The sequence below is a fragment of the Musa acuminata genome, chromosome BXJ2-11 (genome assembly GCF_036884655.1).
Source record: "Musa acuminata AAA Group cultivar baxijiao chromosome BXJ2-11, Cavendish_Baxijiao_AAA, whole genome shotgun sequence".
In the NCBI taxonomy this organism is placed as follows: Eukaryota; Viridiplantae; Streptophyta; class Magnoliopsida; order Zingiberales; family Musaceae; genus Musa; species Musa acuminata.
The window spans coordinates 27,736,434-27,756,051 of record NC_088348.1 but is presented as its reverse complement, the minus strand read 5'-3'; the positions used below and the strand labels follow the sequence as shown (position 1 = coordinate 27,756,051).

Sequence of the window (19,618 nt, the reverse complement as noted above, 5' to 3'; positions counted from 1 at the left end):
GGGACCTTTGTTTGTTGCAGGCAGACCATTTTGCTACGGGACTTAACCCCTAAGATCTCAGAACATGGCTGTAAGGTGCTTCTCTTATCCGTAAAGCTAGATATCAAGCATACGAAAGCACGACTAAGAGACAGAATGAATGCATGATATCAGGGCATGGACAATGACCTTGCTGCAATCAACCTCCATTTGTTGATTTGCTGGTCTTTTTCTACGCTTGATCAACCTAACCCCTGCATTTTTCTTGGTTTGCTCCACCATATATGACATCTCATTCGGTGGTCACCTCCCCCCCTACTCTCACAGACGCAATAATCTATCAGTTCAACTCACCACTAAATCTCAATGCTGTATTGCTAGGTTGGGTCAACCTGAGCAAACTCTGGACTTAGGATGATAAGTGTCGATTACACTAAGAATTGCCACATTCCTAGGAAAAGATATTGACCATGATATTGAACGTTAGTTCTTGTTTCTTTCTACATAGATGATGCTGTCAGCTGGACTGCACTGCGACTAGATGCAGATGCAGACAGTAGGAGACAGCATCCTCATGAAACTGGTTTACTTAAAGGAGCAGCAGAAGCAATATTGGCCATCAGTCGAACACAGCCAATAGATGTTGGATCACAACCGATATCTTTCGAGTACTCGTGGCCTAATCATACACTCTTTCTTAACCTGTTGTTAGTCTGACAACATACACTCCAACACAAAATTCTTAATGAGCCAAAGGATACACTCCAACCTGTTGATTGGAGGAGCCTCATCTCATTACAAGGAAACACAAAAAAGTCAGGTGCTTATTCAATAATTCGAAGAATAGAAGGGGATCAACAATTATTGAGGATCAGCAAGGAATTCTGGAACTGGCTTTTCTTGTAATGAGAACTGGAGCAACAATCCTGCTCTAAATATTCTGATGCAGGACAAAAGGAAGCAAAATCTCGTGTGCAGGCCACCATGAATTATCAGTGCGTAAGAATAAAAGCTTGGGTTTCTATTAATATGCCAAGTTCCACTATTAATTCAGACACTGAGTTTATTCTGTCAGGTTGTCTTCCCGTTGTTCTGTGATCCCTTTTGATCTGCTTTCTGCTCATAACTTAGCTCTTCTAATGAAGAATTCTCACACTACTCCGGCCTAACTAGATGGTTCGGCATTATAACTTGAGACGTCTGCTGGAACGACCTCTGCATTCCCGCATATAACCTGCAAAGCAGGCGCAGAATATTAGCTTTATCAGAAGGAAGTGGATTTCCGGAAGCGAAGGGAACATATTCTTCATTTGATTCTGACGCCAACATTTCTCAGCACTCTTGGGATTACTGCTTTTATTTCCTTGGTCATTGCACATATCCAACTCCCATACACATCACAAATAGGCTCTGCACCGAGGATTTCCCCCCTATTCTTTTGATGCCATGATTCTGGTGGCTCAATCACGACCGTCCGTTTTCCTTTTTATCGCCTATATAAACGCATAGCTGGTGTCGTCCTCTCTCCCTACAGCTGTTCTTTCACCATACTCTCCTGCTCCTGCTTCTACCTTCCGGTATCATTTTGGCCTCTCTATGGTGTATTTGCAGACCGACTTCAAGGTGTCTAAAATGGTTAGTACCTTCTTTCATGAGCATTAGCACACATCACTATCATCTCCATCTTTAAGAAGGCACATCGCTCATCGAATTATGACGATGATTGATCTGAAAATACTATCAAAGGAAGACGCACAGGACAAGGACATACTTGAGAGCTCGGTGGAGTTCACAGGGCAGCATGCAGCAGAAGGGAGGTCGGGCGGATGGCTGGCTGGAAATTTTCTGCTTGGTAATCCTTTCCTCGCTTGTTAAAACCACAAACTTACAACCAACATTCAAAAAAGCGATATCCGTTAGGTGTCTGCAAATTGTGTTCTTCCCCTGCAACTGTTACTACTCTGCTTCCTGTGCACTTGGATTTAAGTTCTCTCGCTTTGTTCGCCAAGGCTGATGCCACCGTATGTTCCGGAATGCAGTGAATCAGGGCCTGGCAACGCTAGCTTTCTTCGGGGTGAACGTCAACCTGGTGTTGTTCCTCACGAGAGTGCTACAGCAGAGCAACGCGGTTGCCGCCAACAACGTCAGCAAATGGACAGGGGCTCTCAACATCTTCTCTCTCGTTGGTGCATTCCTCAGTGATTCCTACTGGGGAGGATACAAGACGTGCGTCGTCTTCCAAGCCGTGTTCGTATTCGTAAGTGACTTCTGTAAGCCCTTTGACATGTCAAAGAAAGAGAGCACAGGGATAGGGGGGGTGCTTGTCCTCGAAATCCTTCTCACTCTTCTGTTACAGGGGTTGACGGTGCTATCCCTGACTTCGCACCTGTTCCTGATCAAGCCCTCGGGTTGTGGTGATCAGTGGACTCCTTGTGGTTCGCACACCAATCTGGAAGTCAGGTTGTTTTACTTTGTCATCTACATGGTTGCCCTGGGGAACGGGGGCTACCAGCCCACCGTTGCTTCCTTTGGGGCGGACCAGTTCGATGAGGACGACCCCAAGGAAGCCCACTCCAAAGACACTTTCTTCCTCTACTTCTACCTTGCCCTCAACCTGGGCTCCCTCTTCTCCAACACCTGCTTGAGCTACTTCGAGGACCGTGGCATGTGGGCCTGGGGCTTCTGGGCCTCCACTGTGTCCGCTTTCGTGGCACTGCTCATCTTCGTGGGTGCGACCCCTACGTACCGCCACCGCAAGCCAGGTGGCAACACCCTCTCTAGATTCTGCCAGGTGGTCGTCGCTGCGTCGAGGAAATCGAGGGTCGGGATGCCGCCGGGGGCCGCCGACCTGTACGAGGAGGACGGGAAGGAGCTCCAAGTAGCTGGTGGACGCAGAAGGATCCTCCACACAGAGGGCTTGGGGTACGGAGGCACTGTCTCTGTCTTTCTTTTCGATCAGGAGGGAGAAAAGCCCAAAAGAACAGATGATAGACATCTCTCCCTTACTCCTGTTTGATTGCGCAGGTTCTTGGACCGAGCTGCGGTCGTCGACTCCGATGATTTTACCTTCCAAGCTCAGTCGACCCACCGTAAACTCTGGCGTCTCTGCACCATCACACAAGTAGAAGAAGTGAAGTGCGTGCTCAGGTTGCTCCCCATATGGCTTTGCACCATCCTCTATTCCGTGGTCTTCACTCAGATGGCCTCCCTCTTCGTCGTACAAGGCGCCGCAATGCGAAGGACGGTCGGAGGCGTCACCATTCCGCCTTCCATCATGTCGGCCTTCGACATCCTCAGCGTCGTCGCCTTCATCTTCTTCTACAAGAGGCTCCTCCAACCCCTCGTCTGCAGGGTCAGGAAGAACACGACGGGGCTCACGGAACTCCAGAGGATGGGGATCGGGCTGATCATAGCGGCCCTGGCCATGGTCTCAGCCGGTGTCGTGGAGCACTTCAGGCTGAAGCTGCGGTGCAGGGGTTGCACCGCCGCCAGCTCGCTGCACATCATGTGGCAGGTGCCTCAGTACGTGCTGGTAGGAGCCTCGGAGGTGTTCATGTACGTGAGTCAGCTGCAGTTCTTCAATGGGCAGACTCCGGATGGGCTCAAAAGCTTCGGGAGCGCGCTCTACATGACCTCCATCGCGTTCGGAAACTTCTTCAGTGACTTCATCGTCACCATCGTGATGAAGATCACAGGCAAGGGCGGTCGGCCAGGGTGGATTCCGGCGAACCTAAATGATGGCCACTTGGACAGGTTCTACTTCCTCTTAGCAGCTTTAAGCTGCGCAGACCTTGTGGCGTACGTGGTTTGTGCCATGTCCTACAAGTGCATCAAGATGGAAGGGAGATGTGAGAAGGGTACTAGTGGTTTCCACGTCTGATAAGCACCAGTGGATTTAATATATAAGAATAGCTAAAGTGAGCCGTTAGGGTATGAGCATAAGGTTCGTGTTTTGCAGAGAGACTAATATTCCTCTCATATGAGTTTTTGTATCATGATACATAAATATGAAATGATAAATAATCCCCAATCAAATATCATCATCTTTTTCACAGTAAAATAAAATATATACGGTGACCACTGAAAGATGAAGCTTAGCATCGTTTTAAGTTGGTCCCTCGAAGCCACTGGTCATTAACGAGGGATGATTCCTCCGATTTCCGAAGCTTTAATCTATTATTGCATGTGCTTGTAATAAATACTTGTATTTCTTTTCATCCATATCAAATAAATTCTTGTTCTGATCGGAAAATTATGAACTTACCGAAATAACTTCGTCATTTCAATAATTATTTGAATTTTGGTTGAATGAAAAATCGAGTTACGGTAATATATATAAATGGTCCATCGACTGACTACGTTTCCAATCCGGTTCGAAGAAGAACCCGGTCGGGTCTGACGACATGAACCCGAATCTGGTCGGTTCCAATGTGGACTAAATGCAAAATATAGGCATTAGAGGGGCCTAATTGCAAACGTTTGGTCCTTATTACCCGATTCGGTAAGCCATTTGGGGCAGCACCGTCGCCGCCATGTGGAGAGTCACCGCCGCCGCCGCCGCCACGAGGGGCCTCGTCTCCGCTGGCCGAGCAAGCACTAAACCTACCCTTGATTTCTCCTCCGTTTCCTTTTCGTCTCCTCGGATCTCATCTTCCGTCGATGGTCTCGCCGGCAGCGGAGCGGCGCTTCTCTTTGCTCTGCGACTCCACTCGGCCGTAGATCCGTTGACGCCGAGGCTCGAGAGGGCCTCCGCCGCCTTTTCCACCTCGTCTCCGGCTGAGGCGGCGGCGATGCTCGGATCTCTGGCGCCTGCCTCGTCGTTTGTCTCTCAGATGTCGAGGAATGTCTCCGAGGCCATCCGTCATTACGGCCGCTGCTACTGGGAGCTCTCGAAGGCTCGTCTTAGGTCAGAGTGCTTTGCTTCGCTTTTCTTTTCCAGGTTCATTATACGGTCTTTCACTTAGGATTTGGAGGTTCGATTAGACCGACAATCGATTAATCTTCAACCGAGAGACGTCATTAATAAAATACCATTTTCTTGCTATAGAATATGATACTTCATAAAATACGCGTCATATATATCGTGAGTGATCGTTGTCTGACAGTCTTGTTACCCTGTTGCTCTGTTCACCATAGCCAGAGGAAAATTTCTCTTCTTGCTGGTAGTGGATTGAATCATCTTTTAGTAGTAAGGGATTGTTTATATGAGAATAAGAAGGTTATATCTTGTCATCCATTGGAAGCGTTTTTGTTGTTGGAGCCTTGGTTATTGATGATTTTTGTTTTGTAATTTGTTAATGCTAGAATGTGATAATAGTTGTGCGAGAACTTCTCAATCGGTGTGCTAGGTTCAATTTGTGAATCTATTAATTAACATTTAACCAGGATGGAACTCATCGGTTAGTTCTTCTGCAGTAGTTGGATAATGTATCCCCATAATAAAATTCAAGCTTCTATATTACGTTAACATAGCTTGTTAATTATTAGGTTTAGCAATTGATTATATAGTCATTAGGTGGTTTTGACTAGTTCATTATTGGGTTGGATTTATCATGTCTAATGGTCTATGAGGAATTTTTGCTTATTTATGTTTAAAACTTTATGTTTAATTTCTTTTTTATCATTGGATCTATGTTGTATTCTGTCCAATCTTTTAAGGTTTTTATGTGTAATGTATCCATATCATGTTATGTGAGTGTTTTGTATCCATATCCATGCTTTATAGATTCATAGTCTTAATTGTTCTTGTTGCATCTGGCTTTTCGAGATATGTGGCTGGATGTGAGTATCATGTGCACTTGTGGTATATAATTCCCCAATATGAGTATTTGTCTTATGATAAATAACATGTTGGATTCCACTATTGTTTTGCACTAAGGTGGACTGTTGACTAATCTGGTCTTCTGTTTCTTGATGACTAACATATCCATTTTCTTCAGCATGCTTGTAGTTGCAACTTCTGGAACTGGTTTTGTTCTCGGTAGTGGCAGCGCTATAGATATTGCGGGGCTTTCTTGCACTTGTGCTGGCACTATGATGGTTGCAGCATCTGCAAACTCTTTAAATCAGGTGCCCTGAGTCTTGTTTTGGTTATATTATATTTGAAATCCTATATTTTGTTGTTTTCATGATGCCATATAGGTTTCTTGTCCATCTTTTTTTCTTATAACAATTGCATGAACTGTAGCTGAAGATTGCAAATCAATTTTCCTATTTCACTGGCATGTCATAATTACTCTGTAAAAGAGGCTATTTATCATTTTCTTGTAGTTGTAGTTTTAAGCGTCTTTGCAGAAAGCACTCATTTTATGACAAGAAAAGGAAAAAAAAACATCCAACCCTTGGAACCGTCTCTGTAAAAGCAGAAACTTTCTTCTGAAGAGATATATGCAAAAAAAGATAAATAATACATCTACCTATACTTCCATCACCAAATGTCAGCATCCAGTAAATTCCTTAAACTGGAACTTTTGCTAGAGTATATCATAGGTATAATATGTGCTGGATTATCATAGTGCATCTGTTTCAGCCGGTGGCTGGCTCTACCTGTGGTTTGTCTTTGCTTGACCATTTGAAATTTGTATGCTATTGTTAAGAAAGAATTTGTATATTGCTGCACCTTTTCTGGTTGTAATCACAGTCTATTGGTGCAATATTCCAGATGCAAGATCTATTGCTGAATTACATCTTTAATCATATATTGTATATGATTTGAAGATGATAGTTCTGTAACATATTGGTTCTGCTGATGTTCCTTATATTTGTTAATTAATAAGATTTGTACTACAAATTAATGAAGCACCTCCAGCTTAGGAATGATACTGTTACTTAAACTCATAGGCAGTAATTGATTTTGTAGATTTATCACTGATGGTATATAACTTATTAATTTGCTTTCTAATTGAATTACAAAGGTTGTTTGTAAATCCAATATGTAGCGTTATCTTACTTATCCAGGAAAACAAAACTTTAATTATAACTGGTTAGTGCTTCTGACATCTTTATCTAAGTTTAACCACTAGGTTTTCTTGTTTATGTTGGTTTGACTGGTACTCTAAATGCAAGGAAACATACAACTATGTTTCTTTCTTTTAGTTTTGTTCCAAGATCGAAGTGCATGTTCTTATTTTTTTTTCTAAATCTTTAATTGAGGTATTTATGTGTTACACTGACAAATCTTATATGAAATTGAGCTAGATACTGAATCCTGATTTCTCTTCTTTTGTTCTAATCAAATTTGATACATGACAGGTGTTTGAGATTCAGAATGATGCTAAAATGAAAAGAACAAGGCAAAGACCACTACCTTCAGGACGTCTAAGTGTTCCTCATGCTGCCATCTGGGCATCTACTGTTGGGATTGCTGGCACAACTTTGTTGGCTTGGAAGGTTTTGTAATATCAGTCTGGTTAAAATAATTGTTTTAGGCTTTTAAGCTTCCTATGCATTAATGAGGTTGTGACTGATGGTTGAAAATCATCATTGACAAGGTTCTTGCAGGCTAATTACCTGGCGGCAGGGCTTGCAGCTAGTAATTTAGTTCTTTATGCATTTGTGTATACTCCCTTGAAACAGATACACCCAGTCAATACATGGGTTGGTGCAGTAGTTGGTGCCATTCCTCCACTTCTTGGGTAACATCTCTTTCTGTATATCTAATTCAATTATTTGTGACACTGTTGTTGTGCCCTAGACGCTGAATTATCATATTATTAGAAATAAAACATCCAAATGTTGGCTTTGTTTTTCTTTCTACTGGTCTTCTCTTTTCAATATGTTAGATGAGAGGATTTAATTGAAGTAGGACTTGTATATCACCAGTTAACTGATTTATATTCAGAATAAATTCTAATTAAGAGGTTTGAGAGAATCTTATTTGATTATTATGGTTACATTAACTATTCATTTTTTTTATTCACACAATTTGGTTGTTCCCTCTTCTTTCTCTCCAAGATGGATGAAGTGAGAATTTAATCTGAGCAAGGCTTTAATTTTCCTTAGCATGCCCCATAATAGTTTCCTACACAGATGATAGCACAGCTTGCCCAGAATCTTTGCCAGATGACACAACTGAAAAATATGCAAAAAGATGTGTTGGCATATGCATGGGTGATGGGCGTAATATGAACCACCATGTTGATACCATGTCAACCGAACACAGCATGATCGGAAATCCTGGAACTCCTTGAAATATGAGAACATGAGTCTAAGCTCAAGCAAAAGGTTGTTTGTGAGTTGGTGATGGAGACAATACTAGAGGAAACTTGTGATCTAGCATGAGGATTAGATCACTAATTCTTTTGAAATTTTGGACTGTGCATTCTTCCTGAGCATTAGTTGAAAAATTGAGATAATTTGCTTGTATTTTGTTGATAATCTTAGGTTTCTTGCTTGCTGTGTTGGAAAATATAATCTAGCAATCATGAATTACTGATTATTGTAGATTATGTCTATCATACCATGAGATTCTATACTCAAAAGCAGCAGTGGCATAGCGGAGAAGTTGTTTATGGTGCACTGTTTTGATATAGAAGAAAATTTATGGTTTGGGTTCCTACAACAAACTGGGACACTAGAATTAAGTTGAGACAAATAATATTGGAGATTATTTCTTTATAAAAATCAGGAGTAGATATTTCTGGATTATTATGTGCATCAGTTGAAGTACAATATGGCAAACTATTGAAGACATTCCTAAGATCTATCACAGTTTTGGTGACGGAAGAAAAAGCAAGCTGATAGTTCGGGAGCAGAGGAGTGGAAAATAAGGTAAGGAGAGGATAGTAATAGTTGGAACCTTAGAGAAGGAAAAGCTGATAGGAGCGGGAAAAAGTTGAGGAGGCTATATTGCCGAAGTGTCTAAATTCCAGTTTGCTATCTCTCAAATATTATTGCTCGTCTTTTCTCCTCCAGGGGACTGGAGAAAGGTCTTCTTTCATTTGTTATGTCTAATAGGTTGAAATATCACCTTGATCAGTAAGGGATATATTCACAAGGAACACATACTAAGATCACATAGGTGCTACTCAGGCCCTATGCGTACAATGCATTTACATCATTGTGTATCCCATGCTAACCACACACATATATCTGTATCTATCTATTCACCTACCTACCTACCTCTCTCTCTCTCTCTATATATGTGTGTGTGTGTGTGTATACATATATCTATTCACCTATATATATATATATATATATATATATATATATATATATATATATATATATATATATATATATATATATATATATATATAGACACACACGCATGCTGCACATGTAGGCTGGCACTTCTGTGCAATTTGAAATGGATAGTAGCAATATATAGTTTTGTGAAACGTACTACTGAATTGAATTTTGATGGAAGGAGATGTATGGTTTCTTGCCAGTGTTCGAGTGGCTTGTTCCTATCATAGTCACTTTTGTCCAAATGAAATAGGATAACAAGGCATTCTAGTTTATAACAACCAGATCCTGTTGTGTCGCATTATACTCATTAGCAATTAAAACTGAGCACCCTGCTTGGTTGATGCACTTCATTTTCCGCTTACCATCATTTCTTTAATGCAGGTGGGCAGCATCATCTGGTGAACTACCGTTAAAATCAGTGATTCTTCCAGCTGCTTTGTATTTTTGGCAGATTCCGCACTTTATGGCCCTTGCTTATTTGTGTCGCAATGACTACATTGCTGGAGGGTTTGTGTTCCTTTATTAACTACAATAGACATTCATAGTGCATTCATAATCATACCCGTCTTTTATTTGCTACTGTTGCCTACTTGATTCAGGTTCCGTATGTTTTCTCTTGCTGATGCTTCTGGCCAAAGAACTGCTTTAGTGTCCCTAAGGAACTGCCTGTATCTGCTTCCTCTGGGACTATTGGCATATAATTGTAAGTTTCTAACACATTAGAATTATTCTCCATTCAGAGACATATGTAAAGTACCTTTATCTCCGATAATGCTTTTCATATATCAGTGGAATATCAGGTATGAATAATAGAACTAACCAAAATATTAAAAAGAATGCTTTTATAGTTTTCAAGTGTGGATTTCGTGGTTACATTTTTTTCTTCTTTCTCTTGTATGACATAGACATTGTCCTTCCTCCTCGTCAATGAAAGAAAAAGTGCTATGATACATTTACAACCTTGTGTAGCTTTTGTTTCTTTGTCGTAATGCTTCTAGTTTTAAATTTAGACAAGCTTTCGTTTTCTTGGTTTCTATAGCAGTATGCATAAATGGATAAAAAATAAGGCATTGTCCCTGCGTTTTCTTTTTGTGTTTTACTTTTACTTTTTTTTATTTCATTTGCTTTGTTTTCTTTTTCTTTTTCTTTTTTCTTCACTTAGTTGAAGAGCCAAGGCAATGCACACTTTTCAATCCATGCTGCTTTTGCTCTTCATAAAGTTCAAATTGGTGACAAGTTTTCTCCGGCTATGAATTTGCAACAGTTATGCATGTACACCTCTTAAAAAGGCATACATGAGAATGAAATAACAGAATGGTATATGTTTCCTTTTCTCTGCAGGGGGTCTTACTTCCAAGTGGTTTGCACTTGAATCATCACTACTCACAATTTTCAGCAGCATTTCAGCCCTATTATTCGTTCGTGAGCGAACATCAAAGAACGCCAGAAGGATGTTTTACGGAAGCCTATTATATTTGCCTGTTTTTATGTCTGGACTCTTATTGCATAGGCAGCCTAATGAACAACACGAGCATGTGATCTCCGAACCTACCACAATGAACGTTCTTCTATCTGAAGTTGAAGTGCATGAGGGAAACAGCAGCAGCACTGGGCAATACAAGCAGAGGAAAGATCTGACTTGCACACAAGCCCGTCCACCCATCGCCTATGCATCAGTTGCTCCATTCCCCTTCTTACCTGTACCATTGTATGTCTCCCCCGACTCGTGAGTACCATATTACTCCCTTTCCAAACTTAGTCTTCTGGAGTTTGTAAAATTGGCATTTGTATTTGTTTATAGTGTTTTGGGTGGAGTAAGTAATATTTTTCTTTTTTTTTTCTTCACTTGTGAGCAAAGCTTACTTCCATATTGGATGTAATAAGCCCTTACAAAGTTGGCTTTGCCAACCTTCGGAAATGGAGATATTAATGGACGCTACAAAGCCTTCCAGTTGATAAATCACCAGCAATCGAGCGGTGTTGCTGCACTGCCATTTATGGACGAGTCATTTGATTATGCCTGTATCGATGTTTCACTGTCATCTTGCTGTGATGTATATTGTGGTCTTAGCATGATATTTATCATGTCATTTGCCACAAAAGCGCCACCTCTTTTTATTTTTCTTAATTGTGGAAATTATTTCTAAATCCATTCCATTTAATACGGTCATCATTGCTGCAGCCATTGACATCCATCCTTACGGTGCTGCATTAATAGCAGAAAGCTGACGCAGATACAACATAGTTCTCGGAAGGAGAGACGAAAAGGACAGCCCACGGCAACAAGCAAGAGGACAAATCCACCGGTAACCATGTCTTCCTCGTGCAGCGACAGCATCAGCAGCAGCCCCTTTATTTTCATCGACAACCGCGTACTGCTCTCGCGAGGTGATCGGCCACGTATCGGCGGTGCGAGCCACAGAGTCGGCCGAGCCCACCACCACACCCCGCGCGGCTGTGTCACCCGCAGAAGTCGTTGGGATCAGGAGAGGCGGCGTTGGTGGCGGGGGGCACGGTGCAGATGCCCTGCCGGTTGAGCTCGGCCAGCACCACGTCGGTGGATGGTGACTTGAGGCCGAGGGGGAGGGGCAGCCACGGCTTGCTCATCGTCTCCTTCACCAATTGGTCGATCATCTCCACCTGCCATTTCAAAGACAGACTTGATTTCCATCCCTCTGATGTGTCGATGAATGCAGAGGAGACGGTGAAACTCGAAACGGTCGGTCGTGTGCTTTTACCTGATGGAGGTCATAGGATTCTCTGAACATCTCGTTTCTATCTCCATTCATGTCGAAGTCACTGCTCATCGGAGACCTCTGCACTCGTGCAATCTCAAAAGTTCAAGAACAATGGAACTGCAAAATCCATGTTAGATACTTCAATCAAAGTGCACGCTCACCGGTGAAGACATCCGATACTGGCCGTATTGGGTGACAACAGGACATCCCCATGCATCAGCACGAACCTGAAACGAGGCAACACACCACACCTCTCAGTGCCATGCAGATGAAGGTTATCGAAGACACACATAAGAATATCTTACACCAGGAAATCAAAGCCATGATGATAGACGACTCGATCTGTGGTAATGGAAGATAGAAGAGAATGTGATGGTTGGGTCGCTATATCATTTACCAGTGGATAGGTCTTCCAGGGCCAACTTTGTGGAGGTGGATGCCATGCCGCATAACCAGCATGCCCCAACATTTGAACACCATGGCTGCGGTAATTTGGATGACCCCAAACAGGATAAATCTGATTTGTTGGAGCACCACAGTTGGGATGATACGGAGGGTATGCCAAGATCGGGCGCGATATGCAACCCCTTGCAGTGGTGTCTCTGTGTGGTTGCCATCTCCTATCTTGGTCTTTCGGCAGAATGTGTCTTCTATGCATCCGATACTTCTGCAAGAATTCAATCATTGTTAGCATAGAGCCGGTTATCGATGTGCGAAAAGTATGAAAGGAAGAAGAGGCCAGCCATATCGAATTTGAGGTCATGTCTTTTGAATGCTTGACATAGCAATGTACCGTAACTGGCACAAGATTCTGCAAGATTAAGATGCCTTCAAATATGTAAGCTGATTCCTTCACAAGTATTACAGTCTTCAAAGTTTGATATCGTAAATTATTCATTTAGATACACAAATTTGAAAAACCACTTGCTTTTAGTGTTGATTGCCATTAAATCGATTTGATCTATACAAATCCTAAGTCATTTACAGTCTGATTTATGAGAAAGCACAATGACAGTATGGCTATGATCCTTAAGTTCGTGCAATAATCTGTGCCCCGGGAATGGTCATATTTCTATCTAGCAAACATTAAAGACACAGACTCAAGGAAATGAATATGGTGGTCTTTTCTGAAACAAAAAAGAGGAAAGAACGACGATCACAAAATAGGCAAATGTTTCGTGTGAACCTGCAAGTGGCTAGCAACATTATGCCTTGTAAGACCCTCCACCTTCATCAGTTCTAGGATCTTGGAAGGAATTGCCTGCTCTATTCCCAGCTGCTCTACGGCCTGAACAAACCGTCTGTGAAGTTCTGGAGTCCAGTCCACCTACAATACCGAGAAGTTTAAACACTATAATCATGTCCAGTTGTTTAAAGTTCTGATGACCAAGCTGCAAAAACTCATCAATTTGGTACCTTTGTTTTCTTTCTGTTGTTTCTGCCACCATTTAAATAAGAATAATCGAGAACCGATTTTTTCTTCTGTACATCGTCCGCATGAGATTCTATATTCTCTACGCTATGCAAGTTGGAAGGTAGAGATCCTGCTTTAACAGAGCTGCACTCATCAGTTTTGGAACCATCTACTGAATTAACCTCTTCTTCGGCTGCAATATGTTGGGCTTTGGAAGGTAAGGCATCCACAGTGTTAGCAACACTGATTGAATTATCACAAGTGTTTTCGACTGATTTTGACGCCGAGCTACTAGACTTCCTTGGTTGTAACAATTTTTTAGCAACCGAGCAGCATGTCACATCCTGGAACTCTCGGTCTGGCGGGAACCTTCCTCGTTCCAGTTGCGGAGTTGAAGGTGCTGATAACCTGTCATTTGCCATGGTCTTTTCACAACCATGTTTGCCATCAATCTCTGTTACTTTCTCTTCAATTTTGTGCTCTGATGTTTCTGACTGAATTCGGAGCATAGAAACTACGGTATCTTTGATGGGCTTCAACGATTTCGACAACACACTGCCTCCTGCGTTGAGGGCCTGTTCAGGAATAATCAATTCAGAGAATTTGTTATCGTCTATAACCGATGTTGTTAATCGTAGATTCAAAATGAGATGCAAAGGCACCTTATGAACCACATGTTGCCATATGTTCCTGAGTTTGTCTTCGGAGAGTGGCTTCTGAAGAAACTCTGCTGCACCAAGCTGCAAATTATAGAGCGGACCGAATAAGAAACTCAACTATTACATACATGTTCAGATATGTCAGGATGATTTGAAAGTTCATCACGGCACTGCACAAGAACAAATGAGGTCACAAACATACGATCCACGAAATATGATGAACTCACCGCTATGCATTTCATCATGGTGCTCAGGCAGTGTTCATCCGAGATAACTGCAACAGAAAACACATCACTGAATTCCTAATTGTTAATGTGGCACAGCTCCTTTCTTAAGAGTTTCAAATTTGTAACTGAATTAAATATAGAAGGGAGCTTCACTTGAATGTGTGATATGATCAGAATCTAATTGCAGCTAATTTAACAGTGCATTTAGTAAATTAGAAAGAACAAGATGCATTTTGTTCGGCATAAAGCAGCAACCAGAAGTGTTTATAGCTGCACTAACCGATGGTAGGAATGTCCTGAGCCATCTCAAGAAACCTGAAAGTGCCACAGGAATCGCTTGCCGTCACCTGCAAAAGTTGGATCTTATGAAGCCTATTTATCTTTGGTTGTGAAATTTGTGTTGAGAGCAGTTCAAATTAATGTATTACCTCCACAATAGAAACATGAAAGCTCTCAGCGTCCTTCGAGATTGCTTCCAGTGCGTCTTCTTCACTATGATACAAAGACACTGCACAGCAACTGAAACATGCTCAGATTCATCACACAACAGCACAATGCATCCAAGATTACATGTGAGATTACAAACACAGCAGCTTATCAGAAGCCGCAACAAGTACCCAAATAGTCCATTTCCTCGAGTTTAGATTTCGTTTCGGCGGCGGAGGCCTCATCTTTCTGGAGGAGCAGAATCTTGAGCCGCTTGGGGAAATCCTTCCATACAACAAAATCATCAGTGGCACCAACCATGGCGGCCTTCACATCATTGTTCCACAAGGCCACACCTCTGTTATTGCTCCGGACCACAATCGTAGAGCTTAACCTATGCTCCAAGAGTTAAAAGGACTGAGACCCTCAGCCAAACACAAGACACTGAAGTGAACAGAGCAAGCAAAGAGGTGGAGGAGCAAATCAACTGATGCTATTAGAGCAAGGATGAACTGCTCGTCCAAAGACAGACAGATCAAAATTCCCTTAACTAGTAGAAGAATCCATGTGCATGTATTTAGAAACACAATTATTCCTACTTGGATCCGTGTCAGTATCCAAAGCCCTTTTGAGGGAAAACAAGATTGGCCAAGTCCGAATCTGACAAAGAACCAAAGCAACAACAAAAGGATAGATTACTCCTGCCATATATGGAAGCTGAAAGGTAGACAGATTCACAGGTCGGGTTAGGGGCATCAGTACCAACCCTTGCAACAGATCAAAGCATCTCCACTGTCGCTCAGTACAGGAAGCTAACCGTGCAGGATTCAATGGGTCTCTTTATGCATGGAGGGATGGTACAACAGAAAGGCCGCACAGAGGAAGGACGGGAGCAAGTCGGTCGGTCTTCTTTCTCCTCCTATCCTTCGGAGCCGAGATCTAGATTCAAGAGATACAACCACTCTCTCTCTGACTTTTCTTCCTCAGCTTTTCTGCCTGCCTTGAGAAGCACAGCGCGTGTGCTGGCGATGAATGCATGTCTCCGAGAGGTTGCTGTCGGTCGATTTGAGCCACAGGTTTTAGAGCTGTGCATCGGTAAGTCTTTAATGTCAGAGAAAACCATCTAAATCACAAGAAGAAAGAAAGAAAGACAAGGTGGTGCAACATTTGATTCCAAAGCCATCAGAAGAAGTGACATGTTTCGATGCAAATGTGACGCATTAATGTCTCCTTGTTCTGTACGGAGTTCACTGTCATCAGCTATACAGAGTTATACACCTTTTAAGATTTGATGCACTTTGCATGGTGAATGAAATGTTTTGGTGGCAATGTGTCACCTACGGAAACAACTTTATCATGCAAAATTGACCCCCCAAAAAACAATGAAAAATACAAGTAACATGGGAGGAACAGTGAACACTCGGTCCTTTGTCTGCTACATCTTTTTGTTCTATTTTTCTCTTCGATCTAATTCATTCTCTAGATTGAGACTTAAAGTTAGCCATTATTGGCCTAACCACTACCACCGTGAAGAGAGAGAGAGAGAGAGAGGACCACTGTGTTGCTGTGCCACACCCAAAAACTCACGCAAAAGAATCTCGGGTTGATAGGAGAGGCCAAACATTAGTAGCAAGAGAGAGAGAGAGACAGACAAGAGAGAGCACCAGTGCGTTGCTGTGGTGCACACCAAAAAAAGCTTGTGGGTTGATAGGAGAAGCCAAAAAGCTGTGGCAAAACATTCGCTCTCAGTTGGATTAGATTTGGCTTACCGATAAATCTAACTTATGACCGATGACAGATCATGCCATTTGTATCGATTAGTGACAAGCAATGAAATCATTTTTTAAGCATGATTGGGTACGTACTGCTCCATCAACTAAATATTGCAGTATTATACAGATCAAATCTGACTCATATAGATTAGTATTTTACTATGTATCGGTACATAGTAAAATACTAGTGGAGAGGGTTTAGTAGAGCTCAAGAGAGTTTAGGTTGAGTATGCTTGCCCCGTTTGATTTTGGGGGCTAGCTTTTATACTTGATTTGTCAGTAGAGGATGGCTGGCTGCTCGTTCCTCCTTTAACTTTTCGTATCAAAGATTCATTTATATCGACGGTTAGTGAAAATATCTTTTTGTCGTTTACGTCAGAAAAGGACAATTGAAGGCACGTCGTTTGTTAGGGTAGGGACATACCTAAAATGGACAAGGGATGAGGATTGATGTCAGGTGCCCTAAGAGTCAGGCTACATCGTTAAAAGATAATGCTCTATGTGATTAAGTATGCGACCCCTTTAGAAATCACGATCGAGGGCAACAAATCGCTGGCGATCGACAATATGATTAAGGGGAAGTTGAGAGGATGGGTTCGATCGCGATATATTGATGGTCAACTCATACAACTTCTCCGAGGATTGTGTTCTGGTTGGCGATCGCGTGAGGGGGCGATGAGTGTTGATTCCAATTGACGACCCACAATTGGGTGATTTAACAAAACAATGGTTGTGCCATTGCATTCCCTATCAAGTCTTATTGGCATTTTTTCAGGAGTTGAAACTAAATGAGGCTAGTAGACTTTTTGCATGAGTTGCTCGTGTCTTTGCTTATGGGGCTTTTTCAGTCCAGGTGACGAGGTGAGTTGGCAGCGTTATTATTTTCCCAATCAATAGTTTTTTTTTTATTTTTTTACCTAATCATAGGTAAAATTTTCAATACGATATTTAAATATTTTTTGCCATCTTTTACCACAGTTATTTTTCATAAGAAAACTTCATGTGTGGCTGTGGTTTTTATCTACAAATAATTCATCTATCGCTACGGTTACTAAGACAAATTTTTACTGCTAAAACTATAGTTATATGGTATCCCCATGGCATCTGTTGCCTCTAAATATAGGGACATACAACTATAAACCGTCGGAAAAGATATATTTTGTTGTAATGTTTCGCTTAGATAGCATATTGGAACTGAAAAAAGAATTAGACACTCATTTACTTATGTATAATTTTCTTCGTTGAATACTTCCTCTTTGATATTTACACTATCGGTATATACTAACATATATTGTTAGGAAAAGGATCAAATATATATATATATATATATATATATACCAAGAAATCATTTTAAGGATATTTTCTCAAATTTATGACTTGTTTCGTGTCATCTTAGGAATTGGATCTGTCCTTTGCTCCAGTGATGGGTCAACGAACGCGTGGTGCGTAGTGTGCCACGCCGACAACCGAGGGTGGTGGGTCCCGCGGGCTCAACATCGTATCGGCACTTGCACGCCGTCAGCTTGTCGATGGAGTCACGAGACTTGACTTCAAGTTTTCACCCACTGCTGCCGATTCGATCCTTTTTGTTTTTGTTTTTGGTTTTGGCCGAAGAGAATTATTGATTAGCGGAAATCAGAAGACATTGGAAACATAAGGCTATGCTTTGTTGAGAAAAGGACTGTGTAGTTCGATGCATAAGATGGAAAACGGTTCCATCTATTAGCAGCCACATACGTAAAGTCTGATCTTATAGCTCTGATGGAAACAGCAGCTGATCATCGTTTTTCTGATCCACCAAAGTCATGGATTTGGATCGGAAGCAACACACATTTGAGGTGGCGATGGTGACACCACCAGCAGTCGTAATAAACGCTGCGTTTGGGTTTGGGGTTTATCTCCTACCTCACGGGTTGAGCAAGGCTTCCTTGCTGCCTTTCCACAGCCATAAACACACACTTCCCACGTCCATGAATCCATTGCATTGCATGAAGGCCACGAGTTTGATCCTGAAATCAGCTCCTCTCTCTCTCTCTCTCTCTCTCTCTCTCTCTGAAAAGTGAAATCCTATCATGTTTTTCTTTTCTAGAGAGAGGACAAATGGTTGACGAGAAGTTCTCTTCCGGACTACTTCTGGCAACATCACCGTGGCGTCTGGAAACATTAAACCAGCGGACGAGAGTTGGTGCCGAGGAAAAGATGAATGCTGATGGATGACAGAGTTCCTGTGATGTGCATGCAGTCGCGTCAAAAACCAGCAAACTGAGGATGTGTAGTAGTTGTTGAATTCTTTGGTCTCAGAAAAATTGGCACTGGTAATTGAATGAAGGAGCCTCTTCTTTGGAATCAAAACCTCAAAAGAAAGGTAGATGGTGCATTTTGGTGAATTGTCACCTCATTCTTGTGCTCCATGCTCAATTCTAATACCAATGGATGCCATTGTTCTTCTTGTCTTCCTCGTTTTCCTTACTCTCTTTTGTTACCAGTCATTTACTGTTTGTAAATTAATAAAACTTCCCTGCATTCATATTATGATTTCTCACATTGGTGGAATAACTATTTATGCAAAGAGCTCAAGCTTTGGCATCATACTAAAATTATTCACTTGTGATCAAGTTAATCAAATCTTCTTCTTTTTTTCTGAGAGATAAGACTGTGTGTATTGATTGATACTCTACTTATTCGAATGATTTTTTTTTTTTATTAAAATGAGATTATTTTTAATAAAATGTTAAGTGATTATTAATGATGGTTAGAAGCATTAATTACTACCAAAGCATGTTTTGTCTATTGATTTGAGCTTAAATAGTTTTTAATAATAGGATATATGCCAAATAAATACATCGCTGGCCATGACGCGGTGCCATGTCGTGATGATGTGACAACCATGACCGGGCACCGGTGGGACTTCATATGCATCAATGTTGAATCCCACCTGAGAGAGATAAAAGATGAAGATAAAAGATGAAGCTTCCTTTGATTACGACCAGCAATTAATGGGCGCGGACATGAAGCCAATTTGTTAGATGGAAGGAAGGGTACGAAAGGTGCGAGTTCCGAAAGGTTTACAAACCTCAGTTTGCATCTCTTGTTCTCCTGAACTTGTGGCTAAGCATTGAACAGCACGATCCAAATAACAATGGAAATTTTCCGATAAATTTTGTTGTCAAGATATTAATATATGCGATGAAGATCGAAAGAAGAGGAACAAAAA

The 19,618-nt window shown here is 41.7% G+C and overlaps 3 protein-coding genes across 5 annotated transcripts; 2 read left to right on the top strand and 1 right to left on the bottom strand.

The window, feature by feature from the left end:
• The first annotated feature begins 1,518 nt into the window (after positions 1-1,518).
• Positions 1,519-4,022, top strand: LOC135626588 (protein NRT1/ PTR FAMILY 7.3-like). The gene is made up of 5 exons (XM_065132010.1): positions 1,519-1,614; positions 1,726-1,831; positions 2,019-2,236; positions 2,336-2,901; positions 3,004-4,022. The coding sequence occupies exons 1-5, from the start codon at positions 1,576-1,578 to the stop codon at positions 3,857-3,859; spliced, it is 1,785 nt and encodes a 594-aa protein (XP_064988082.1). The 5' UTR covers positions 1,519-1,575; the 3' UTR covers positions 3,860-4,022.
• A 452-nt stretch (positions 4,023-4,474) lies between these two features.
• Positions 4,475-11,128, top strand: LOC135626590 (protoheme IX farnesyltransferase, mitochondrial-like). The gene is made up of 8 exons (XM_065132015.1): positions 4,475-4,885; positions 5,919-6,048; positions 7,231-7,368; positions 7,480-7,613; positions 9,550-9,675; positions 9,768-9,871; positions 10,510-10,894; positions 11,027-11,128. Exons 1-8 carry the CDS (start codon positions 4,512-4,514, stop codon positions 11,046-11,048), a joined length of 1,413 nt encoding a protein of 470 aa, XP_064988087.1. The 5' UTR covers positions 4,475-4,511; the 3' UTR covers positions 11,049-11,128.
• Positions 11,129-11,353: 225 nt separating this feature from the next.
• Positions 11,354-15,729, bottom strand: LOC135626589 (two-component response regulator-like APRR2). 3 transcript variants are annotated; one of them, XM_065132012.1, is made up of 13 exons: positions 15,395-15,729; positions 15,232-15,292; positions 14,824-15,026; positions 14,635-14,714; positions 14,487-14,553; positions 14,207-14,253; positions 13,983-14,060; positions 13,323-13,895; positions 13,093-13,233; positions 12,304-12,573; positions 12,068-12,133; positions 11,907-11,984; positions 11,354-11,808 (listed from the first exon to the last, which is right to left on the bottom strand). In XM_065132012.1, exons 3-13 carry the CDS (start codon positions 14,951-14,953, stop codon positions 11,629-11,631), a joined length of 1,710 nt encoding a protein of 569 aa, XP_064988084.1. In that variant the 5' UTR covers positions 14,954-15,026; positions 15,232-15,292; positions 15,395-15,729; the 3' UTR covers positions 11,354-11,628. The 3 variants fall into 3 exon arrangements, with proteins under 3 accessions (XP_064988084.1, XP_064988083.1, XP_064988085.1); XM_065132011.1 differs by having other exon boundaries at positions 15,399-15,729; XM_065132013.1 differs by lacking the exon at positions 15,232-15,292 and having other exon boundaries at positions 15,399-15,729.
• Positions 15,730-19,618: the final 3,889 nt, after the last annotated feature.